Below are 26,955 nucleotides of genomic sequence, written 5' to 3' on the forward strand. Positions count from 1 at the left end.
CGAAGCATCTCCATTTTCATTTAAATTCTGCTCACGTTCTCTGTAATCTGATAGTATGCTTGCATAGTTAGAACTTGGTTATGTTCCGTGTTCTATGGTTCAGCCTATTTCAGCTTCTTATGTTTGCTCTACAATGCATCTTTTTTCGCCAAATAAATGCATGATCTAGAAGCTTGATGCTAAGATGACATGGTCCATCTGATTCCCATATCATAAAACAGAAAAAGATTCATTGAAAGCAATTCTTCTTGTTGGCATAAAATTTGTCAATCATATAATTAATCCAGAACCCTAACAACTATATACTTTTACATGATTTGACATCCTGTTGCTTTATTCAGGATGGTCCAGGCCTTCCCAAGTTCCCATGCATGGTCAACTCACAGATGAAGCAAATGCCGCACTTCCTAGCAATTTTCTTAGCCGTATCACATGGGCTCATAAACATTATTATCGACGGAGATCCTTAGTTTGTAATATCCACAATAAACAGCACCTTCCTAAACAGAGTATCATTTGCCCATCAGATCCATCTGTGACACATGATTTCTCTGTTTCGAAGGCATCTAAAGTCCATACAGCAGCAAATGACACACAACACTTCTGTCACAATGCTATTTCTCTGTCAATATGATTGGCGCAATCCCCGTATCATCCATACCTCATTAATATCATACTGCTATAATCTGATATGAGTTCCCCCAGCATTTTTATCTTTTGCCTTGAGAGAAGAAAAAAAAGGAAAAAGAGAATATGTAAATTACATTCTTTAAATTACATTCAAGATGATCTCTTTTTGTCAAGGCTTGAGGAAATTGGCATTTAAGCCTTTGTCAGCTAAAGTCCAGGCGGCTGCAACAGCTAAAAGAACACTAAAAACAACGCCGAAGCAACCGAGCCCCAAGTTTAGACACCACACGAAACCATTCGGGCGCGGTTTCTTAATGGAAAGCCACATGAAACAGGGATAAGCAAGCGTCAAAGGCAACGTGATACCTCCAATCAGAGGAACTAAGCTTCCCAAGAATGGAAAAGCCACTGCTGCAAAGAAAACCAGCCCTCCAAAGAACAGCCGGATCTCTATGCGAACCCACCTTGGGCAGCGCTGCTTCTTCTTGGATGTGTACCTGGCTTCCAAGTTGTCAAAAGCTGGCATGGCGTAGACTTGGAATGTACATAAGCAGTTCGCCAAAAATAGTATGTAGATTATGCCCATCGTGTACTTCGAGGTGTTGGGTCCGTGGACTTGCGAAAAGGCAGTCAGCAATCCTCCATTATAAGGAACCTGGAATAATTCAGAGTAAACATGCACATTCTCATCAAGTAGGAATACTATTGTTTCTCCCCAACTTGTGGCGAGAACAGAAGGCATGGCTTGTCCATGTCCTACAACGGGGACAAGAGTAGACAAATCTCATGATTCACTAAATTAAAAGAGAAGAAATTTTCTTGCCTTGTTTCCATAAGCCCAAAATCCAGCGATTGCAAGGGGAAGTTGGCACACGGCGATTATTAGATAAGATACTGCCACTCCTTTGCACATTGGCTTATGTGATGAGTGTTTTGGACTCGAAGGCAATGTTCCCTGCAACAGTACATACAAGTTTAATACAACATGGAAATTTGAGGTATTCTTGCCAAGCTCTAAGATTAGATTATGACCGACCTCAAGTTTAATAAAAAAGGTAGGGAATGCTCTACCTGTATCTCAAGAACAAGATTATGACCTCTGAAAGCAAGAGCAATGATCCCAAGAGCATTGAGAATACTGCTTATTTTGCTCATGTCAGAGTTGGCAATCTCTGGGGGACTGTAGGAGACGCCACTGGGCTTTCCCTCGTAGATGGAGAGAACCCAAATCGTAGTAGAATAGAGGACGGCAGTGATGGCCCCGATCAGAGATAGGCCGGTCAGAGAGTTGAGGTTTGGAAACTGGGCTATAAGAATTGCCATGCACGTAAACACCAAGAACCACTCTGCACCGCTCAATGACTTGGCAAGACACGTGGCCTCACCATCACACATGGTTTTGAACAAGAGCTTCAGGGTCCCACCACCAGTTATGATCAGCACGGCACAAGTGCCCCCAGATAAATACATCGTCGGGAATAGGGCGAGCAATTTCCCTAGCTTTGCACCTAAATATATATACATACGCCCATATGTCTTCTTAGTCAAGACGTGTACAATAGGGCTGGATAAAATTCTTCAGGTAAATACATTCGGTTTTCTTGAAAAACTCTTGTATAAAAAACCAATCGAAATAAATTTTTAGCATCTTTTGCCTTATTAATAGATTCTAACATACTTTTCATCAAAATCTATTAATTAATTAAAGCTTTTGTCTTTAGAAAATGTCCAATCTTGTATTAAAATTAGTACTGATGGTTAAGGCACATACTTCGTATCGGCTTGTAAATAGAATTGAGATTTATTATTCATAAGTTATTATTTATTCTTACACTCTATATTTATAACTATTTTATATAGTATATGAGTATTTTTTTTATAGAATATAGAGGTGTTTTTCATAGAACATAAAGTGTGAGATAGTAAATAGTAACTAATGAGAATAATTTCTCAATTGAATAACATCTTGCCAAATTTTGAAAACTTGAAAAGATTGTTAAAATTGCAAGCTTTTATAGATCTTAAAGAAAAGAAAATATTATATAAAACTCGCGGTGTATATACTAACCGAATGCAGCAATAGCAAGTTGGAGGTATCTGCTGTAGCGGACTGATCCAGGGAGTGGTTGGTGGAGGCGGACGAGGAGACATATGGTGTAGAGCTGCCACACGTATGCTAGTAACCAACATGTGACGCCCCATGCCCTGCAGCCGATCAAAATAGAAAACATGAAGATATTAGAGAATTATCTTCGAGATAAAGGCAAAATTGGGACGGAGACTCTTGAAGCGCGCAATTTATGGCCATCATCTTCTTAGCAAGAGTAGTGGACCCCACACAAATACGCACGTACGTAACCGTTATGTAATCGTTTTGAAAAAAATAAATAAAATATAAGATCTACATAAAAAAAATTAATTTTTTAATAATAGATCTCACTTTTTTTCAAAGCGATTACGCGACGTTTATGCACTTTATGGTTATATGTAGAATTACTATGTCTGATATATATAGAGAAATACTTTAGTCATAAAATTTTTTGTATAAAACTAAACTCACAAACTGGTGTGATTTGATGCAGTACGTCATATTGTAAAATTATTTTTATTGTAAAATAGATCTAACGGATCACATAAAAATACATTAATTTGTGAATTTATTTTTATATATTCTCTTTGTATATATAGCACTTCTCATATATATAAGTGCGGTTTGAATATTGAGATGAGATTAGATAATTTTATATGAAAGCTGAATACAATATTAATAGAACATTATTATTTTTTAATTCAAATTTCAATACATAATATAATAAATAATTCAACTTTTTTAAATTTTAAAATAATAATAATATTAAAAAATAATATTTTAAAAATATTTTATCATTTCAACTTAATTCAATTTAACGTACAAACTCAACTCTCTATTATGCATTACTCTAAAGTCTAACCACCATATACAACTCGGAGGACTTGAGAAAGCCGACTGGGTAGCTAGGTGGTCCAGTACGAGGACTTGACTGGGCCGAGTCAAGTGGGAAATTAATATAACACAAAACATTTAATTCCGTAAACATATAATCTGAATCGATGTAAAAATCTGGTAAAGAAAAATGAATACACTCTTCATTCTTTAATTACTTATTTAGATTTGTATTTGAATATTGTTTGAGAAAGAAAATGAGATAGATAAAATGAAATAGTATGAGTACTTGGCCTGGTAATCACCAATAAAATGATCTTGTGCTTCGCACTACACCAGATTTTTGGATGAACTTCGAATCTAGCTAGAAACGTTGAGGGGGTCGATATATATAGACTTCATTAATTAGATCCACGTCTTATGGAGTCAACTGGGAAGCTTCTGGCCTGGAGGCCGGAACGCAGTTTCCAGCAAGTCTCAACAAGTTGATGGATCACCCTTTGTTATTCTCTAAAATGAAATACACATGTTAAAAAAAGCACATTGCCAACCTAGACTTTGAAAGTCTGTCATTAGAGCCACCTCGCAGTCAGCAAATTCATACTCTTGTTTAGAACAGTTTTGGTTTCACTGATATCGATCCATTTCACGTGAAATAAAAGCATTGCCTTTCTATCTCGTCGACCGAGTTTATTAATAATGGCATAAACAAACAAATTTGAGTAGTTGAATCTAACAAATTAAATCATGGGCCGGATTGAAAAGCTTGTATATAGTTTTCCGAAGGAAATCTCTCGCAGAAGGAAAAGAAAAAGGAAAGAAAACTTACCATCCAAGTGTGCCAAATGCAACAGGAAGCAAAAGGGCCTGCATTCCAAACCCAGAGCAGAGTAAATGAAAGGTGACAGAAAAGGTGTTGCCATTCCTGGATTCGGTGATGGGAAGCCAAGCTTCTTGTTCGTTCTGCTCGTAACCTTGCCAATCTTTAGATCCAGTACGAGAAATCTCTCTCGAGACTAGACCATCTGTAATATTGATGTTACTGGTATTTACCTGCAACACCAGATGATCTCCTAGGCTTTTGGTACCATTGGAAGGGTGGATAGGCAATATGTCTGCAGGTCCGTAATTATAATTTGCTTCCAAAACCAGCTCTCCCATGGCTGTCTTTCACTAGCTATTCTGAAGTAATTGGTATAGACTTCAGAAAGCCACGCTCCTAAATATATCTATGCAGGCAACTCAGTTGAACATTTCGAAGAGGGTGTCGCAATTTAAAGCGTTCATGGTTGGTGGGGGAATACAGTGACTGCCTGATCAATGGTGGAGTAGTGTGGTCCCTGTGCCGGGACGGCTCAATACAAATTGAGCTGCAAAACTTAAGTCATCCATTCGTAAAAATATAAATTATTATAAGAAATAATTTTTAATAAAATAAGATTTTATTTAAAATTTTGAAATAAATTTTTTTGAATTTATATTTAATACAACAATAATATAAAATGAAGCTTCAATGCAAATTTTATATCTCAATTTAGCAAGATCTTAAAAAAAATTAAATAATTTATTGTATTAAATATTAGATTTAGTATTACGAGGTCTTGCAAATTAAAAAATATAAAAAATATTTAAAATTTTATTTAATAAAATGGTTTTTAATTTTATTATTTTTTTAAATATTTAAAAAAAATATCTTCTTTTTATTTTTAAAAGCCTTACATAAAGTGAGACTTAAACAATGACCTAAATGGCGTTGCCATTGAGCCGGCTGGCTGTGCCTGTGGAGCAGTCGGTATGTATATATTTCATACCAATTCCAAATTAATTAGAATTTCTAAAAGACTGGAAGAAATTATATATCATGCATGTTGTCTTGGCCTTGGGACATTTGGTGGGTGGTCATGATGCTGAGTAGGTTTGCATGAAAGCGTCTATATGTATATGACTTGGATTATTCGTCAAGAGTGACATCATGGTACTGATATAATCCTGTGACGTAATAAAAGTACTACTGCCCACATGACCTTTATCATTTCCATTTTTTTCTTTCCGTGTATACGGGGCATTAATTTTATTCAATTTTATATATAAAAAAAGGACCACGCAAGATACATGCCGAATATTAAAATTGTATATGATATTTTATTTTGTTATATATAATAATCATTCCATTTTCGAGCATTAATTAGGTTTGTTTATCCGATTCCAGTTTGAAAATTCGGATATACCCAAACTAAAATCCGGATTTTAAATACAGATCAAAACTGATTAGCCTGGTTCAGACTCGGACATAAACCCTGATGAAATTCCAGCTTCCTGGTTCACTTTTTTTTTTTTTTTTATTAAATGTTTCAGACGTACAGCTTATCTCCTAGGTCATGTCCATCGTCTCAAGTGAAAAGCTGAAAACGTTCGATTCTGCAAACTCTCTGCCCCAAGAATATTGGCCTCCTTTAATGACTCTTGAATGCAGAGAGTAAAGTAATAACTCTTGGATCTTAATGGCCTCTCGTAGTAGGTCAGACGATTCAGACCAATTAAAAATCTTTATTTCACTTTCATCCGACCTGTATTGAATAATCTTGATTCCAAACCATTGGATATTGGAATTAAAGACTACAGGCATGATCGTAACCAATGGACCATCACTCTTCATATCATCAGTATTCTGTTTGACAGTGCCCAGATCAAACATAGATCAAACATAAACATCAAGTAAAAAGAAAATGCAATGAGCCTGAATTTATTTTTTATTTTAATTGTTTATGTATTTAATTTTTTAATTTAATAATTAAAAAATATATTTTAATGTATTAGTATATTTTTTTTTACTTTTAAAAATATTTCAATATATTAAAAATATATAAAAAAAAGATAAAAATAAAAAAAATAATTTTGTGCTGGCGAGCACGCCCAGCGATCAAAGCTTAGACGGCATGCTAGCACTACTCTAAACATCAAAGTTCAGCAAATTTTGTGACCATGTGGATATTATTTTAACATAATTAATATTGGTTTTAAAATATATTCAAACTAAAAAGAAAATAAATCAAATTTCGGATTTAAAACCTAGTATCCAAATCGGTTACTCGAATTTTGCAACCTAGGTTCACATCTAGATTTGTTTCGAGCCAGAACCCAAAACCGAAATCCAATTTCCATGCCAAATTGGGCCGGGTTTTGAGTCGATAAAAAATCCGATCTAAATGAATAGCCCTAATAAATATATATGATTAGTTGTAGTTGATAATGATATCTCTTCATATGAATTATTTTATTAATTAAAATGTGATTACAAATTTAAAAGAAAAAAAGAAAAATCCAATTAAATTGGGTTATTGAGTTATATATATATATATACAATAATAATTGAAATGTTCAAGATTAATCTGAGGTTACGTACTTATTTTGGTTTGAACCTCTAGGTAGGAAATTGATAATTAAGGAGATCAGGAAAATAACGATCATGACAGGAATTTAATTAGGAAAATATTATCAATTCCATTGGATTGGGAAAAAAGCTATCACAATATTTGAACACGTGCAGCTTGATCTTCAGGCCGCCGTTGACGTACGTTTGGTAATTAAACTGTGCAAGTCTTCCATCTCCCCTTTAAATCACATTACACTTGCTTTTACTTTTTAAAACTTTTTATTTTTTTTAAATTTTATTTGATTTTATTCTCCTTAAAATAACTGAATTATTATTCTCATTATCTATATAATACACATTTAATAAGAGAAAAAAAATTAAAATATAATATGTGTTGTGTGAGGCTAATGAATATAAGTTTTGTTTTAGATAAAGCATCCAAACTTGGACTTTTTCGGATTCTACAAATGACGTGACACAATCAATATGTATATATAAATTAACTAAGAATAATGCTAGAGCCACAGCTCGGGGCTCTCGTTGGACTCTAATATGTGTTTTTTATGTGTTTTTTTAGTTCTTTTTTTTATATAGATTCTTTTAATAATTTTAAATATTTTGAAAAAAGAAAAAAATTCACAACATCATTAAAAAATATTTCCTTAATTACGAAGTAAAATATAAAATCATAAAAAAATATTTTTTATTTTACTTTGTGATTAAGAAAGTATTTTCTTTAATTTTTTTTTTACTTTTTGATTAAGGAAGTGTTTTTTTAATAATGTTCTAAATTTATTTTATTTTTTAAAATATTTAAAAGTGTTAAAAAATTCTATGTAAAAAATAACTTAAAAAAACACATGAAAAAACACATGTTAGAGCCAGCAGGAGCCCTAAGCGGTGGCTCTAGCATTGTCCATTAACTAAAGCAACATTAAGATCCGTTTAGATAGTGAGATGAGATGAGACGTTCTTAAATGAAAGTAAAATATTGAATAAAATATTATTAGAATATTATTTTTTAATTTTATTATTGTTTTTAGATTTGATAAAGTTGAATTATTTATTATATTTTGTATAAAAATTTAGAAAAACTGTAATGATGAAATGGGTTGAGATAAGATGAGATGAAATGAAACACTTTCACTATCTAAAATGGGCCTAATTTATTCACACATTTTATAGAATTTTTTAATAAAGTAATAATTTTATTTAACACTACTTTTGACTATTACTTTAATTTTTTTTTATATAAAAAAGGTACTACTTTATTTATATAAAGTTGTGAATTTGATGTAAATAGATCGTGATTAATGTCCGCGCGTATCAAGGTTATATACTTTAGAATACGCAACATCAGGGAAGCACGCTAGGCACGTGAAAACCTAGGCACGTGAAAAGAGTCATGCTTGGGTATCACGAAAAGGGGTTGTCTGGTCCACGCGTGCGGTAGAGTGCTTTTCTCTGCAAGAAAAATTGAAAATTATACCACTTTTATCATGAAAATTACAGCATGCATGCAGGTGGGTTTTCTGTACATTAGTTGACATGAGTTGTCTATATATTATAAGATTAGTGCTAGCTACCGCTCAATTTTAACTGCTGGACGTGACGTTAGCATAAATGTAGGTTTTTATTATTTTATTATTTATTTTTTAATATTTTTTAAAAATAAAAAAATACATCAATATATTAAAAATTATTTTCTTAATCATTAAATAAAAAAAAATTAAAAAAAAAATTTGTGAGAGGGCAATGTGAGGAGACAAACTAGCATTTCCCATATTATAAACTCATAACTCAATAAATATTTTGTATTCATATAATATATATCATGTATATATATCCTCTTTCATTAATCTGTCATCAGGTCGGCCATGAATATACGAAAGTCTAAATACTGTACATACACAAATCAGCATGAAGCGCGCATCATGATCACGAACATGATGATGTTTAAATTAAGAATTATGGATTTGCCACCTTTTTTTTTTAGAGAATAATCGGTAGCCACCCACGTAGCAGACCCGTCTCAATTTTATTAATAAGATCTTACTTGATTAGGCAGGTTTGCTAGATCTTGTATATATATACACCTTATTGAAATCAAAATGCCACTTAAGAAAATGCATGCACTCAACATGATTCAACAATCTTTTTATTAATGGCACGTTTGGTTGTTTGCCATTACTTAGAAAAGTACCGAGCAATCGCCTCATGCAAATCATTATATTTTTATTCAATCGATTACTCCAACTTTCTCAGCGACAACACTCATCAACAGGGTCAAAAAAGACACTCCAATATACGTTGCAGTGGTTACTTAAATATATATAATTTGTTTTTAATTTATTTAATTGTTTCATTATTCAACAAAAAATATAAACTATATATAAAGTTGAATACATTAATAAATAAGACTAGTACATATATATACATGGGTCAATGGAAATTACGTCACATCAAGCTTTATATAAGAATAAAAGTATAACTAAAACTTAAAACATGATACTTGATAGTCAAAAGTGCCGAGGAAAACAATAATATGAATTGAGTCACTTTAATGTTGCTTTCTGCTGGTGCATCATATTAATTTGGGAATGTACACATCAATCCACAAGGTACAGAACAAAAAAACATAACGTAAAAAGAAAAGGAATTTGAAGCACGTACGTGTTTGCATGGAAGGTATATTTGCATGCAAGATACATATAAGAGGAAAAGTACTGCATCCTCACTTCCGTAGCTTATCTTCTTCTTCTTCTTCTTCTTCTTTAGATAGCCTCCCTTGATATATATGAACATCGATGGATGGAAATCTTGTTCGAATATTATTAGAGTAGATCATTCTTCAATCCTATTGATCATTTTTTCAAAATACCGGGAACGTATGCATCATTAACCCTATTAATTAAGGTCTCATGCAAATTGCAGACAAGATCACTACGTACTTGAATTGTTCTCTTGGATCACATGATGGCCGGCGACGATATTTAAACATAATGTACAAAGCAAATTAATGCCCGGCCAGAAGCAGACGGCCTGAATTTAATGAGCGACATTAATTAATATATATTCCTTTTGCATTGTCAATGTTAGATAATATGTTAAAACTGATTATACGCAATTGCATGCGTGAATCTGGTCCACTTTTACCTACCTATTTAAAAAACAGACAATTTATAAATTAACAAGCGAATTGGGTTATTTGCAGTTCTAGCCGGCCCGCCATTAATAGTACGATCATCGTGATGATCGATGCACGTGTGTGTGTGTATATATATATATATATATATTGGTGTCAGGTTCATGAAATTAGTGATCAGCTTAACCCTATTGTTCGATCATAAAGCATTTAATTGTTTTTTTCAAATTTGCTACATTAATTAAATCCAATGATACTCCTGATCTCATGATACGTCCAACTTCTACACTAGCTAAATATTAAAACTCATCATGTTGTCTTCCAACTGATCACACAATTAAGTTTATATATATATATATATATATATATATATATTTATTTATATTGTTGACCTTCATATATTTATATAAATTAAACCACATCTACTTTCTCTTTTCACCGACATTAATATATATAGAACTACTACATCTACGTACTACTGTTTCGAATCTCGTACCGTACCGGCTGGTAGGCCAATATTTTTCTTACCGGCCAAACGGTAGGCCAATATTTTTCTTACCGACCGTTTGGCCGGTACATGTATCATATCTGTTTCGTACCGACTTCAATTTCGGCTTATACCGTCCGATATTTCGGCTTTTATTTTTTATTTTTTTATTTTTTAAATTATAAATTTATTTTTTAACCTCTAATTTAGACTAGACTATTTATAATTTATATATATATGTATTTATATATAATTTATTCATATATAGACTATTATTTTAGAATATAATTTATATACTTATTTATATATATAATTTATTTATATATCGACTATTTTAAAATGGTACACAAAATAATATCGATATTAAAATATTTCGTATCGATATTCAAAATATTGCAACGTACTACTGATTCTTACATTGAATTAAAGTGGTATTGCGCTAGCTAGCTTTTTTCCATTCCGCCAAATTAGAAACCTTTTCACGATATTGATCCACGTCCTGCTCTCACTTAATTTTGCACTTTGTTTAGGGGTTAAAATTATTCTCTGTGACGTCCTCATCAACTAAAGATCATGCACTACTCGACTCGTGGATCATGACCAATCGTGCAATATCAATATATAAATTCATGAATTCGAGCAGAATCTCATGAACTTCTTGATCCATTAATGTCTTGACTTTGCCATCGTACGCCGATCTTTGTTTATTGCTTTGGCGCAGCTCACGGGATCAGCTCTGCTGCCCATTGGGAGCACAAGTACGATAACATGATGATCTTTAGGATTATATATCATGATCGATCGATCGATCGATGATGGTCACAACTGTTTGTTGTGGACAGTGAAATAACATCATTTCTATATTTATTATATATTTATATATATTTGCTAGGATTAATATATAATATATACACTTGGTGACTTTAGCATGCATAATATCGTACGGTAGTTATGATTAAATATTGATATATACTCATTCTTTTTTAACATAATTATTAATGCTGGCCTACCCGGCCCCCATTGTTTTCTTTTTTCCCTAGAAAAAACCAGATATATATATAGCTCTTAAATTCACAACGGATGACGTTAGAATACATTGAGTAGTCGTTAATGGAGACTTCATTTCGTATGTAATATTTAATATTTGTAGTAAATTATTTTATTGTTCTAACTTGCAAATTTATATTAGGAAAATCATGACTCGTATAATTATAGATCATGGTGCAAGACGTGCTTGTTCATTTTAAAAAAAGTGAACAAATCTGATACCAACATGAAAAATTTATATTTGAGGACGGCTAGAGACAAATGGATTCCACACACTAATAGTGCTGCCATGTGTCCTTTTTTTTCCTCTTATTTCTCTCTTTTCTTAGGCATCTCCTTTTTTTTTTCTTTATTTATTTATTTTTTAATTTCTTCTTCTTCTTCTTCTTCTTTTTTTTTTTTTTTTTTTTTTTTTTTCTCTTTTTTTCTTCCCTCTCCCCTCCTCTCCCCCTTTCCCTTACGACGGGCCCTCTCCGCTACTCTCCCCTCCCTCTTTGTTGATTCTCGCAAAGAAGCCCCCTCCTCCACCACTCTCCTCACTGCCAGCCCCTAATGGCGGCCCTCCCAAAGCCACCGACGAGATTCTCTACCTAGTATCGTCGCCAACGTCTTTCTGGCGACAACCCAATACCACTGACGACGGATTGTGATTTGACTGTGTGTTTGTGGTAGGCAATGGAGAGGATGGTGGGTGTCGGAGATGGTGGACATCGAGTTTGAGAGTGAGTTTCATTGTGATTTTGAATAGATTGTGATTTGATTGTGGGTTTGTGTTAGACGACGGAGAGGATGGTGGGTGTCGGAGCTAAGGGGGTGGGGAGGGGTTGGAAAAGGGAGAGGGAAATGGGGAGGAGGAGAGAGGCATAGGGAGGGGGAAGAAAAGAGAAGAAAAAAAAAAGAATAAGAAGAAGAAGAAGTGGAGACGTGGCACACATTAATGTGTGGGATCCTTTTGTATTTATAGTATTTTTTTTTATATTTTAATAGTAGATTTCTTTTTTTCTTTTTTCTTTTTTAAATATACAACACTTTAAAATTATATCTAATATTATTCTTTTTGTATTATTATATATAATCCATTTCGAAATTTCTTTTTTTTTTTTAGACACGTCACATTCGGTTACACAAGCAATTGAATTCATTAATGGGGAAAGACGAAGGCTTGTGTGCAAATTAAATGACCACGATCTAAAGCTAATTTTGAAAAGTGTTTTGGAATTGGTTGTTAATGTGGCAGAGAGAAAATAATGCCTGCCAATATGCTATTTGCCAACAATGACCTAACTTAGCAAAAGCTGGTAGGAAAGCGTGTGGTGTGAAGAATATAGGAAGGATTGTGAGGTACACGAAAATTAACCCTTTGTTCTTTGTTTTTTGTTTTATCCTTTCTTTTTCATTTTCTTATAACATCTATATATTCATTTTATGTATAATTTTTTTAATATTTATTTTAAAAGAAAAAGTAAGATATACCGTTTAAAAATCAAATTTTTTTACATAATTTTAAAATTTATCTATTTTTTTTTTAAGGAGTACACAAAAACGGAAGTTACATTTCTCATCTCCCTTGCCAATAGAATTTCAACAGGAAACAAGGCTCCTTTTTATGCGCTGATATCATCTATACGTGAACTATTTGCTGCTAAGCACCCTGATATCATGATCCTCGATCTGCCACGTACAAATGATTACGTGACATGTATATATATATATATATATATATATTTATCGTGAAAAATGATATATGGTGGGTGTCTAAAAATGATATTAGCTAGGAAGCAAAGATATTTGGATGGTGAAGTATACGTACATAACAAAAGGAATATAAGTATATGGCATTACTTTCCTTGGATGTGACATTAATATCGCGTCACTGGATGAGGTCAAATGTAAGAATTGTTTGGATATTATTGGATAGCAAAAGTATGGATTCCATGAGTTATATATACAATGCAGGTACGGTCCATCGATCCGATATTCCAATTTCCAATTATATATCATTTTTATGAATTATCAAAATTATAAATTATGTTCATGACTATAAACTATCAAACTTCGATTATTTTCATTTTAATTGATATTCGATCATCAGGAATGTATTTTTATGTCGCATGCTTTATTTTTTTTAAAATCTTTTTGTACAGATTTTACCAGAGTGAAAATTGTTAAATTTTGACTGTTATAACAAGTGATTGAATTCTCAATTTTATGGTGTCAATTGAAAAATAAATGATAGTCTTTCGGTAAATTTTAATTTCTCCTATATCTCATATTAAAAGCCTCTATTGGCATATGAACATGAATGAAAAGTAATTTCATTTGACACTTTTTTATTCCACTTATGTCCTTGTATGACGAGTGCTATTACGCTTGTGCAGCTGTGTTTTGGTTTATCTATGTTTTAATGTATTTAAATATTTTTAAAAAATAAAAAATAGCAAAATACATTAATACATTTAAAATCACTTCTATAATCATTCGGTAAAAAAAAATAAAAAAAAAAAATTCACGGAGCGGTACATTTGGGACGGCAGAATAGCGTTTTTCTTTGTAAATTGTTTGGTCCCTACAGTGAACTCGTCCCTAGTTGATCGAGTATGGATTCTATTCCTTGTGTTTTTCGTTCTGTCTGGGTTGTTTATTTTGTTCAGGACTGGATTTGGTTCTTGTTTGATTGCCTTCCACATGACATCGAGTTCGTTGTACAGTACGCGTGGTGGGACGTTGTCAGGACGAGGGAATGTTTTAGCCTGTTGATATGAGGGCCAAGGTTCATGGAAACAGCTTCCACCTTGCTAGCCCATCAACCCACCTCACCGACATTGCTAAGGCCCAGCTGTGTCTACCACGCTGTTTATAACGAACAATGGATGTGAAGGAAGCAGCTTTCGGCCCTCATTTCATGGCTTTCTGAACAATAATTCCATTTGCAATCTTTGCTGAAAATAGGCCATAAAAAGTCTATAGTTGACTAAGATTATCACAAATACTGACTAAGATTATTACAGTTTTAATACCAATGTCTTTATGTTGTATGTAATGAACACTTTTTTAATTAATTTGTGTTATTATCTGCTTCTACAGTGAACTTTTATATTTAGGTAAATCTTTTTTTTTTTTCTTTTTTTCAAATTGACAAACGTGCCTTTCCCATTGAGCCACTGCTAATATATCTACTCTCTTTAATAAGTAGATATCTAACTAATGAATAGTAATTTTTGTTGTTTTCCGTTAACTTTTTCATATTTTACCGTTGAATTCCGTTAACTTTTCACTGTGAGCCACAAAGCCACAACACAGATTTTTCCGATAGCATTTCCTCCTATCCAAACTCCTCATAGCATCTACCCTCCCTTGTGAATGCTCGGCAACACCACTTCAAGTAACCACAACCCAGCCACGACAGTCCTAGCGCAGCACCTCTGTCCCACTCCTCACAGCCATTGTCCCCACAGAAAGGCCTGCCCAGACCTCACCGCGATAGCCAGCTATGATGATTTGGAATAGTTGAAGAAATGATACTAAGGATAATATTTTGAGTACGGAATATGTTCTAACCGTTAGTGTCTTTTTTTTTTCACCAAGACATTTTGTCATCAACCAATCAGGAACAGGAGTATAAGGCTAAGCACAGCGAAAATCACCTTCAAGACGCGAGATCTGAAATCCTAGAGCCGCCAATATTATCCTCATGAATCGAGTCTAATTTCAGGAACGAAGCGATGAAGTTCCTAGATCTGGATCAAGGTCAGCCTTCATAGAATCGCGAGGTTCTTCATGCGAATGGGATATCTGAGGTTTTCGTTGGGTTAGATCGGACGAATTCTCACACGATGTCAGATCTGGTGGGGAGAACAAAGGTAGACACGGACGAAAATCGAAGATTTGTGAAAATGAGAGGGTTGTATTAACGAAGGGGCGGAAAATTCTTTTACACGACGTCGTGTATAAAGCACAGGCTCTCTTTGCTATCTATACTGAGCACTCCCAATTGCTTTTATATTATACAAAAAATATAAATAATTTGAAGAATTATTCTAAAAAGAAGTTCTATCCGATTATGTAAAATGAACTGTAAAATACATTTAGCTACAGTATCTCACTATATGTAGCGAGTACTGTTTATCCTGTAAAAAATTTTTTATTGTTGATATTTTATTTACTCCCGCATTTTTATTTATTTTGATTTTTATCATATAAGCAAATTCTTTTTATTGTTCATCATTTAAAACACATATATTTCATTTTCTTCTAAAAAATATATTAGAATTATTTTTTAACCAATTTTTTCATATTTGATTTTCTTTTAAATTTTTATTTGGCTTATATATTTTTGTTTTACGTGTAAAAGACTGAATTATTTTACATTGTATATAAAAATAAATTGCAAATATAAAAAAATATATGGAGATTGTAAATTTATTGGTAGAAATTAAATTTTTAAAAAGAATAAAAAAAGAATATTTAAATGATATAGAAAAAAAATAGATAAGCTGATGGATGACATATTATAAAAATCAGTATGTAAAATAGAAAAAGTGAGTTTTGATAATGTATTTTAAAGAATAAGATAAAGAATTCATTGTGAGTGCTCTTACAATATTATTTACATAATCATAACTCTTGATGTCTAAAATATAATTAGTATGTATTTACTTTATTATTTTCTTTGTATAATATTTACAATATAATTTTACAATCTAATATATTAAATCAAACCGTGTCAATATGTATATTTACTTTTATAAAATCTCTTTATAACTAAAATATTTTCTCCATATAATATTTTTAATATAAAATTATAAGTTAGTGTGGCACTACTCATTACTTTGAAAGAAAAATATATATATAGTATACTATAATTTAATGAATGAATTTATTACAGAAAAATTTTTAGTTCATAAAGATGTATTAATATTTTACGCCGAAGGTAATATATTGGTTGGATGCAGCAAATACCCTGCAGGTAACATTTAAGAATAAATCTACACTCACCAAGGATCCATCCCGAGATGTGTCCTAATGCAAATTTTTTTATTTTTTATTTTTTTTTATAGAAGGAGAGCTCACCGAAAAACCTCTGTTTTTACATCTCAAAGCAGAGCATTTCATCTCGTGCGGTGCCACCAGCCACGATAAGGGAAGCCCAACGACACCGACGCCCCAACCACTCCGTGATCTCCTGCTTCCCAACCACTTTTTTGCCGCCGCATTGCTGCCCTCTCAATGAGTATCCAGTGCGTTCTCTATCTCTCTCTCACGGCTTACTGATCTTTTTTCTCTCTGTGTTTACTCTCTCGTCACACTCTCTCCCTCATATGTTTTTCCCACATCATCGACCACCCAAGACCACCGCCTAGCCCTGGTCCCTCCGCTCGCTGCCTCTCCCTCTGAGCGAGTCTCTCTCTCGTTAGGGGGCTCTCTCTTTGTAAGCTAAAATAAGCTTTGTATTTTCTTTACGTAAAGCTTCGTGCGCAGGAGGAGTCGAAGTTTTATTTTATGATTTTACAATTTTGCCCTTTAGTTAATATTGCAAATATTTTTGTCCTCAAAGTTATAAGCACGATGGGTTTAAACTGTATATTTGAGATTACTCTCGAAAGAAACCCTGCATGTTATGGTTAATTTAAAAAAAAAAAAAACCCAAAAAAACTGGATGTTATGATTAGAGCGTATCCAGTTTACACACATGGGACTCTTTTTTATCTCCGCTGGATATATGATATCTCTCTCCTCTGCCCCTAGTATAAAGTTATTCGTTACTTGGCCTTTGAGAAAATGGAGGAAAAGTGGAATTTCAGATTTCTATTATTTTCCCGTTCTGCTGGTTAGGATTCCAAAACGAGGGTAAGATGATTGCAATTTGAGCCCAAGGGGTTGAGTTAAAAGAAAGTAATTTTGTTTTTACTTTCCTGCATTTTTCAACAACTAAAATGTACCTTCAGTGTGAATGTTTCTCTGATAATTTGTATTATCTACGGAAATGTGACATGGACTTTAGGTTGCTGCAGTATACATAGCTAAATATGAATTCTGCAAGCCAATTGATATGGAATGCAGTTAATATTGTCAGGGTTAAGATAAATTGCATGATTGAATGCCGTCGGCACACTTAGAGCATTCACATTGGTCTATACATATATATATAAAGTCATATTTACATAATATAACCCTAAAATCCTCTACATTGACTTATACATATCCAAATATTTAACTAATTATGAACAGTACTTATCTAAATTTTGATAACTACTATTTATTCTACAAAATATATTTTAATAATTATTTCTCTCTCCTCCCACTCTCTCTCTCACAATCTTTTCTTTTTCTCTCTCCTTCAACAACACAACAAACATTCACATGCACATTCATTTTATTATTATAATATATTATTTTTTTTCATTTTATTATATTTTTAATATAATATATAAAAAAATTATATGTTTTATTATTACATTTGTATTATTAATGTCAAATGTATGTAGTGGATGCTAATTACAAACTATATATAAAAAAATTGTTTTTAGCAAAAAATTAATAATAATAAAATAATAATATTTTTATTATTATTTTGTCTCAAATATACATAAGTCAATATGAAAATTTTGGTTGAATGATAAAGTGGTTATGTAAAAGAGATGATTTTATATATACATATACATAGATCAATACTAATGCTCTAAAAATATTTTATAGAATATGGGTTGGGCTGCTTAGGTTCTCGGCCCACAGAAAGACAGTTGGAATTAGAGACATGCTCACTCTCACACCTAATTATATCTGAGTTGAAAAAGATCTTTGTTATTTGTAAGTTTCATACAGTACATACTATAATTTTTTTTTTAATTTCTTAAAAAATTTTGGTTTTATTTTTTTTAAAATTATTATATTCATCTATTCATCATTTATATATCACATATTTGATAAAAAAAATAATTAAAAAAATAACAAAAAGGATAATATGCGGTATATGAAGTATATGAATAGAATTTTTATTTGACTCAAATCATCCTTACGTTACTTTGGAGTCTGGATCCCATTTGGAGGGAGGTCCCCGAGGCCGGACGCGGCGCTGTAATTGGATTTACACTCTCCAAATAAAAAGATGACACATGTTCAGCCTATACAATACGCTAACTTTGACAAGTCTCAGAAAAAGGTTAATTAAAAAAAAATCAACTAAAACAAACAAGTGACTTGGGAAATCAATTTTGTAGGATAACAAAATTACACAAACACGTATGCTACACATGATGAATTAAGTCTTGAACATAAAATCAACCCTACCCTTTATTAATCCCTACATGACTATATCAAGGCTTGAAGAATTGCACTTCAATTCCGGTTTCGATTATAACATATATTCCGGCTGCTGTCAGAAACCCGCTTAGAGTCATTCCAAGAATACCTAATCCCCAATTAAGACACCACATGAGACTGTACATCTTCGGCTTCTTAATCTTGACCCACATAAAACATGGATAAGCTAAAGTTATTGGTAATGCAATTCCTCCGACTAGGCCCGCTAAGGTGCTCAAGAATGGCGTTGCCACCGCTGCAAAGAAGCACAAGTATCCAACAACTGTTCGGAATCCTGCCCGAAGCCACCACGAGCACGGCTGCTTCTTCCGCTTAACATACCAAGACTCCATAAAATCGAAAAGTGTCATGCCATAGATTTGGAATGAGCTCAAAGAACTAATTATAACAAATAAGCTCGTTAATCCAAGTATAAATCGCGAGGTATCTCTTGTATGGAATGTGTACAAGGCTGTTAGCATGCCTCCATTTGGTGGTATCTGCGAGTGAGATGATCAGAACAAAATGTTAATTTTGAATTTAATACAACACATGAATTATTTTGAAATTCAGATATATTAAATTAGGGAAATAAAAGTAACATACCATTTGACCGTATGCCCAATAACCTCCTATTGTGATGGGGAATATGCACATTGCTACAAGTATATATGCTAATGTGACCCCCTTCCTCATCGGGACCCGTGATGGATGCTTTTCGCTTGAAGGCATGGTGCCCTGCCAGACGAATTAACAACATGCATTAATTAGAACTCAGGCAGGCCAGCCGTGCCGGGGGGGAAAAAGATTTTCCATAAATTCAGGTACATTTATAAAGTCAACATCTTCTGTTTTAAAGATTTATACAGTAATGCAATTTGATCAATGGTCAACTTTTCTTTTTTTTTTCTTTTTCTATAAAATATAGATACTAACGTGGAGAATCATCAAGGTTAAAACCCGAGCAAACATGATAAATTGTTCACATGGGATGTTCTGACACGTAAAACAAAATAAAATATTTTTCAAATCATGACAACCAAATTGCTTGTGCTCCAAGGCACTGGAATTAGTAAAAGTAAGCTTTATCTTATTGTTCATAATTTTTATGGAAAAAAAAAAAAAAAAAACTTTTTTTGTCTTATATGTCCATCAGTAACAGCTAGCTATAGCTATGAATGTATTTTGTCCTATATCTGTATAAGATACCTGTATCTCGAGTATGAGATTATGGCCTCTGAAGGCAAAAGAAACGATCCCCAGTGCGTTTAGGACACCAAAAACCTGAGCAATTTGCGTCTTTTCTTTCACCGGCTTGTAAGAGACACCGGGAAGCCTTCCCTCGGCGACTGACACCACCCATATCAGAGTGCAATACCCGATAGCGGTGATTGCACCTATCAATGACACCCCAGCAACGGAGTTCAAGTTTGGTAGCTGAGACAACACGACTGCGGCGGTTGTAAACACCAAGAACCACTCCACTGATGTCAGTGGCTGATGTGCTGCGCACGTTGCCCCACAGACAATATCGTAGAACATCTTCGATGTGGAGCCTCCGATGATGATCAAGGCAACGCATGTTCCTGCTGATAGATCCATGATTGGAAGTCCTGCTAACAACACCGCTAGCCTGTCACCTGAGAAAACATAAGGTCAGGACGGCAAAATTGATTAATCCTGCTCAATTTAAGACCTTGTCGTTGTTGTGATGAGTTCGTTGTTTAATTAGATTTTGGATTCAGCAGAACTATCGAAAGCATATCTACCAAAAGCTTCGCTGCAAAGTTGCATGTATCTGCTGTAGCGCAGGCCGGTTTCAGTTGATTCATGTAGTTCCACCAGCAAGTAGAGGGTGTAAAGTTGCCATATGAATGCTAAAGTCAAGCTTATGATTCCCCATGTCCTGCAAAAACCAAACAGTACTGAATAATTAACCAGCCTGTTCAACCTTGTCACACTAAATACGTCATATATATATATATATGGAAAACAAAGAAAGTTCCATGTATATATATATATATATATATATAACTTACCACCCTAGAATGGTGAGGGCAACAGGAAGCACTAAGGCTTGAATCCCTATTCCAGAACATAGAGTGTGGAAGGCAGCGTAGTATGCGTTCCCGTTTCTGGACTCGGTGAGTGGAAGCCAAGCATCTCGAGGGTCGAGCCTCGTGAGGTGGAGAGCCCTCCTGATTGGGCTCCCCAAAGGAGTGAATCGTGGAGTTCGAAAGGCTTTTGGGGTTGAGGATTTCGGGGTTTTGTTTGTGATTTCAGTTTGTGCAAGGTCTTCGGTGGAGAGGAATGGCGAACGAGTCAGAGACGGGGAGTGAATCTGTGAGGGAGGAGCTGAGATTGGCGGGGATGAAACAGAAGCAGGCCGTCTAGGTGACGTTGTTGGAGTTGAGCTTATGTCCACAACTTCATCCATTTTCTCTTTGCAAAGTGCGCGCTAGATCTCCTCTTCAGAGTCTAGATGCGTTCCCGGCCTTCTTTGCCCACAAATTCACTGGCTGGAATCAAACTATCAAAAGTGTATTTATAACCCGAGCATGCAGGAAATTCGTATTCAATTCTTTTTGTTATTAAATTGCGACCCCACCTTGAAACATAAGAAAAGGTCGAATATATATCATGATTCTTGGTTCTTATTTCACTCAATATAAATAATTTTTTTTATTATATTAAACATGAGACATTTAAATTATATATATCTTGCTTTTAAAAAGCAATAAATCAACAAGTAAAATGACCAAAGCATGCACTTCGTATTTTTACCAAATAGGTATATATTATTCATTTTACATGAAATATAGAGAAATTAATTAAGGTGCTAAAAATTCATCATATATTCAACAACAGCACACACATTCATGAAAACCATTGGCTTATCATCCATAAAAAGGTATGCCATTAATGATTACCGCTGGCCGTCGCAAGCTAGTCATCTACATCTAGTTTTTGGTCAGATACAAGCCCTTCTGATCTTCTCAACATAGGCCTGTATATCTTTTTTATTTTATTTTTGAATCTTGACTTGGGAGTTTGTTCTTATCTTTTTGCTCTTGACTTGGAAGTTTTCCCTTAATCTTTTTTTCTCGTGACTTGGACCAAATCCTAATTGTCCTGGGACGTACGCAACTAGGAACAGATCGAAAATATACTGGTGATGCCAGTTTATCAGAATTTACAAGATTAGTATGTATTGATAAGCCAGGTGCATTAAGACAGCGCGTAGCAGCATAGGGAACAGCAACGAGATCAGTTCAAGGAATGTAGCTGTAATTTGTTGTGTGTCATCCCACGAGGTCAACAAGATCAGGGTGAAAGGCTTCCCCTGTACGTGTTTTCAGTAAAGATCGATTACAGAAGAATTTCCCATTGAAAAGAGCCGGCCAAAAGGTGCAACCGTCAGATAAACAGGCTTTGTCATGTGGGCAAATTAATTAATATTGATTCATGTATGCAGGTAACCTAACGTGATGCATGCATAAAAGGGTGGATACACCATATAATATCACCTCATCGTCAAGTTCCCTATAGAGGCCATCATGAGATGGGGTTTACATAATTTTATCTTTTTAAATTGCAATTATAAATATTATAAGATTCATTTTATAAAAGAAAATAATCAAGTTAAAACTATTTTATAATTTTATATGAAATGGACGGTATTTTTATAGATATAAAATTAATTTTTAATTAAATGTCATGATTGGTTGTAAAATGAAATATAAATAAGTGTCAGTATATCATTACTATATTTATCGATACGAGTATTAATACTACGTACTACATTTTCATTTCACATATAAAGTGTGACATATTTATATATAATCTTTGGACCAGTATTTATTTATTTTTTAAAAAATCAAAAGTTGATGGACAATATCACTTCATTATAGTGATCAAGATAAAAGTGAGATGTTATTTTCTTATCTATATTTTATTTTAAAAACTTTGATTAGGACAAAATTAAACTTAAGATCATAGTGATCTTTATTGGAGATTCAATGTCAAACAAAAATTTAAATAATGAGAATCTATTTTATGTTATTAATTGTCGTCGTACTAATTTGAATGGGAAGATGATGATCAGTCGCCGGGAGATGACCCGCAAATTCAAGTTCAGTGTGTATGCAATCAAAGATAATTTACATAACACACTCACTCACATATATATAATATATATAAAGCGTATAAGGAATACATAATACGTGTCTTGGCTCTGTTGGCTGAGCTAGCTCTGAGATTTCTCTACATAATTTTCTAATTTCCTTTTGGACTGATTCTACGCAAATAATTTTTTTAAAAAAAAGCAATAAATTAAGGGAATTGGTTGCAATGAATTCCCATTAGGAGGACAAGTAATTGAAGAAGATCAGACGAGCTTCTACGTTCATACACTAGTTAAAGATTAATAATTTGTCTAGAGTAGTACTGCTCAACCTCTTGCCAGATTTGATTAAACAACATCATCCTCGATCATTCCTGTCCTACTCTATTAATATTCTCTCTCTCTCTCTCTCTCTCTCTCTCTCTCTCAAAGTTGTAATTATCTCCAAATCCATTTGACTGGATCGATCCATGCATGGTGTTGTTAACTCGATCGTAACTCACTTGTAAGACATGGCTAGCTATAGTGAGATCGATCATATTGGCCGGTCACTTCATGAGTTTGTGAAATTTGAAGGCGATTTTGCCAGCTTAATTCTAATCCACTACCCAATTAATAGCTAATTTTAAGGGTTAATTTAAGTCTGAAAACGTGAGTACTTTACATTAATATATGTTAAATTCGTGTGATTTTTAGTTTTTTTTTTTTTTTTGTGATACTTTTAAGTTTTATCACTTCTTATCGTGATTGTTATCAAGTATTATAGCCTGTATATATAGGACCCAGTTACTGATCACATAACCTTATGGCACATTGCTTGAGAACAATGGGAAATTTAGAAAAAAATAAAAATAGAGAGAGAGAGAGAGAGAGAGAGAGAGAGAGAGAGAGAGAGAGATTTATAAAGGAAGCCTTGATTGACCAATACTTTAAGTTGAACCACTCATACCAGTCCAACCCAACATTAATCCAAAAAATATACTAAAGATCAGAAAAAATAGAAAAACAAAATCAGAAAAAATGGGAGAAATATTATTCCGGCTACCTAGCAGCTATGGTTGTTCCCATTAGTTGACCGAACAAAGTAAATGTAATTCAAATTGACGAATGATTTGAACCAGTCCTCTCTCACAAATATATATATATATATATATGTTTTACGTGCGTATATACATCATTTTGATTTTGACATTAATTTAATTTATGATTCCATTTATATATAATCAAGTATTCAGCTTTGCAGTCATCCTTCTGAATTTTCCATATTCCCTAGCTAGCTTTTACATAAAACCAATGGGAAACAAAGTCAGCTGGCAAATGATTCGGGTGATCACAAGCCTCTGCATATAATTTTAAGGCTCTCTCTACCTTACACAAACATGGGCGGTTTGTAGCTTTCTTCTCCCAAAGAATATTGCATGAGTCTTACTATCATGAATCTTCAAGCATTATTCGAATCTGTCAAACTCCATGGTCAATTAGTAATGGAACAAGCAATACGCACACGCTAGCTATACGTTCCTAATGTTGTTGTTGTTGTTGTTTATATATATATATATATATATATATATATTTGAAGAAATCCACGTAAGGATCAGTTCTATGCTTACATCTAGATTTAGATCAAGCTAACACAGTATATTTGACCAGCCTCCAGGATTATTTTTTTAATATTCCTGATTACTAATTTTTTGAATCGCAAGTTGCTTGCTTAATTAATGCAATGAAATATATATTATTAATGCTAGTTGCAGCTGCCATGCATATTTCGGACAAGGACTCCTGGCTTTGGTAAACACCAGGCCTTGCTACCGCTGAATACGCTTTTATTTTGCCACCATTCACGGTAAGCAAAACCACGTGATATTGACGGTATATAGGAAAATGACACATCAACCGAATTACCGAAGCATGCATGGTTGTACTTGATAGTTAATTCTTTTTATAATATGGAGTCGGACCCTCCTGGTCGTGTCTCGGATGAGAATCAATGTTCACAATACGAACCGATGCAGTACTCCATTTTACAATGACATCAAAACCTATCTGTGTCGCTAAGTCGGTAATTAGGTGATAATAGGGTTAGCTGATTGCATGACCGCCTTAAAAGTTTAAGCTGATTGAAAGAAGTACTCTTATTTCATTTAAATTTATGTATGACGCGGGGTATGTAACCATACATTGATCATTTCTAACAAGAATAATTGTTTATCCAATGTAATTATTTTGTAATGTTAGTTCTTAATTCGGTTTTTAAATCAGTTCAATGGGATACCTGGATTTCAAAAAAGGGATATTCTCCTATGCAACAATTTTTATCCATGGTCAGCACGGTACCCCTAACTTTTTTGACCTGAATTTTAACCTGTGATCATATCAAGATTTTTTTAGATAGAAGTGATACACCTGATTAATTTTGTGGGTTGTAATCAAATGCAACGAAGATTAAATAATTAATGGTCGAAGAATTTAATAATAGAGTATCATATGTACATGATGTCAGTCAATTGCAGAACAAAATTCAATTTGCTTCAGAAGATGCAGATCTGCAGGATTTGTTGGTTCGATATTGGTAGATGTGGTGGGAGATATGAAGATGATGGACAGCATTCAGTAGCTATGGCTATGGCCAATGCTTTCTCCAGATTTTTGGCTGTATTCTGTTGGATCATTGCAACTACATACTCCACACACGCTGCATCACATGGCAACGTGATAGGCCCATTTCTTGGCAGACCAAATTCTTCTTCTGCCATTCTAAAGAGCTCCTTGAAGATTTCCTTGTTAAGATATTCCAAAGGAAGAACAAAGCGTCTTTCGTCGGCATTGTATACAACGAAATGACCCTTATCAGCCACCGCTGAAGTGTTGCAACTGCCTGCAATCTCACTTCCAGTGGCTTTTGGGAGTGTAATTCTTTTTCCTTTGATGCTAGCCAGCTTTTGCCACTTCCTTGCCATTTTCAGGAGCTTCTTCGCGCTGATCATATTGTCAGTAAGGTGGTAAGGAATACGAGACTGAAGAAGAAAGGAGGTCTGTTGTTGTGCTGGATAGAAGGCAATGGATATTGGCTATTTATTCACAAGGGAAGAGACGGTCCTTTTCTCATGCAGGGATCCATGAGGAGCAATTCCATGTGATAATTAATTTATAGGACTACTTGGAAGGTGGCATGTTTTCCTATGTCCGAAAATTAGAGCATCAAAATGGAGAACAGAGGAGATATCATATCCATTTCTTTCTGCCATGTGATTTAAGAACAAGAGGGACCAAATGCCGGTTGATCTTTTGGCCACAACTCACAAGGGACTTTGTGAGCCACATAAATAAGATTAATTGGCAGGATCGATTAAAGTTAAGGAAGTTGCGCTTGTTTCATTCTGTACAACTATATTAAGGAAAGACAAGGCCTGTTGGACCCAAATGTCCATGAGCTGCCTAGCAAAAGAACTTGTGGTTCATATATCTCTACCTGTGTGATATTTAAGATTATTACAATTAAGAAAGGTGGAAAGAAAAAAAAAAAGGAGAGAGAGACACACCCCCTTGAAATTTACATTTGGGTTTTGTGTTGTCTACAGGCAACGTACTCTGTATACGTCTCTGCTTCTATTTCTTGCAATTAATTAATCAGTGCTCTATACCTGCTGGGTCCTTAGAGTTTTAATGGCACATAGTGGAATAGTTATCAAGGCCAGTAAGGGTTGTGTAACGCCCCAATGGAAGGCCCAAACCACATGGCCTATACTCCAAAAGGACTAGTCAATGATACAATTGGAGCTCCACTAGAACCTTATAAAGAGCAAAAACTTTTCCTTCTCAAGCAATGTGGGATCCCATACACCACCTACCCTTATCCATATCATATGGGGTATCACAATCTACCCCCTTTAAATTCCCAACGTCCTCGTCGGGCCTGTCCATTGTA

General features: G+C 33.8%; 3 protein-coding genes across 4 annotated transcripts; all 3 read right to left on the bottom strand.

The window, feature by feature from the left end:
* Positions 1-497: 497 nt before the first annotated feature.
* On the bottom strand, positions 498-4,887 carry LOC121253881 (lysine histidine transporter-like 8). 2 transcript variants are annotated; one of them, XM_041153807.1, is made up of 6 exons: positions 4,607-4,887; positions 4,383-4,516; positions 2,699-2,835; positions 1,702-2,138; positions 1,454-1,585; positions 498-1,285 (listed from the first exon to the last, which is right to left on the bottom strand). In XM_041153807.1, the coding sequence occupies exons 1-6, from the start codon at positions 4,712-4,714 to the stop codon at positions 800-802; spliced, it is 1,434 nt and encodes a 477-aa protein (XP_041009741.1). In that variant the 5' UTR covers positions 4,715-4,887; the 3' UTR covers positions 498-799. The 2 variants fall into 2 exon arrangements, with proteins under 2 accessions (XP_041009741.1, XP_041009740.1); XM_041153806.1 differs by having other exon boundaries at positions 4,383-4,887.
* Positions 4,888-18,583: 13,696 nt separating this feature from the next.
* On the bottom strand, positions 18,584-21,425 carry LOC121255882 (lysine histidine transporter-like 8). The gene is made up of 5 exons (XM_041156430.1): positions 20,944-21,425; positions 20,674-20,810; positions 20,114-20,544; positions 19,511-19,642; positions 18,584-19,404 (listed from the first exon to the last, which is right to left on the bottom strand). Exons 1-5 carry the CDS (start codon positions 21,339-21,341, stop codon positions 18,919-18,921), a joined length of 1,584 nt encoding a protein of 527 aa, XP_041012364.1. The 5' UTR covers positions 21,342-21,425; the 3' UTR covers positions 18,584-18,918.
* A 4,047-nt stretch (positions 21,426-25,472) lies between these two features.
* Positions 25,473-26,229, bottom strand: LOC121255854 (auxin-responsive protein SAUR68-like). Its single transcript, XM_041156390.1, has one exon. It carries the CDS (start codon positions 26,012-26,014, stop codon positions 25,559-25,561), a length of 456 nt encoding a protein of 151 aa, XP_041012324.1. The 5' UTR covers positions 26,015-26,229; the 3' UTR covers positions 25,473-25,558.
* Between the last annotated feature and the right edge of the window lie 726 nt (positions 26,230-26,955).

The sequence above is a fragment of the Juglans microcarpa x Juglans regia genome, chromosome 3D (genome assembly GCF_004785595.1).
Source record: "Juglans microcarpa x Juglans regia isolate MS1-56 chromosome 3D, Jm3101_v1.0, whole genome shotgun sequence".
NCBI lineage: Eukaryota > Viridiplantae > Streptophyta > Magnoliopsida > Fagales > Juglandaceae > Juglans > Juglans microcarpa x Juglans regia.

Bases quoted from the DNA above. Each gene is read 5' to 3' on its own strand.
- LOC121253881 (XM_041153806.1), bottom strand. From the start codon at position 4,714: ATGGGAGAGCTGGTTTTGGAAGCAAATTATAATTACGGACCTGCAGAC. The intron at 1,586-1,701 runs GTAGAGCATTCC...GTACTGTTGCAG, and splicing joins ATCTTGTTCTTGAGATACAG to GGAACATTGCCTTCGAGTCC. The intron at 1,286-1,453 runs GCAAGAAAATTT...GAATTATTCCAG, and splicing joins TTTGGGCTTATGGAAACAAG to GTTCCTTATAATGGAGGATT.
- LOC121255882 (XM_041156430.1), bottom strand. From the start codon at position 21,341: ATGGATGAAGTTGTGGACATAAGCTCAACTCCAACAACGTCACCTAGA. The intron at 20,811-20,943 runs GTAAGTTATATA...TGGTTTTTGCAG, and splicing joins GCCCTCACCATTCTAGGGTG to GACATGGGGAATCATAAGCT. The intron at 19,405-19,510 runs GTATGTTACTTT...TCTCACTCGCAG, and splicing joins ATTGGGCATACGGTCAAATG to ATACCACCAAATGGAGGCAT.
- LOC121255854 (XM_041156390.1), bottom strand. From the start codon at position 26,014: ATGATCAGCGCGAAGAAGCTCCTGAAAATGGCAAGGAAGTGGCAAAAG.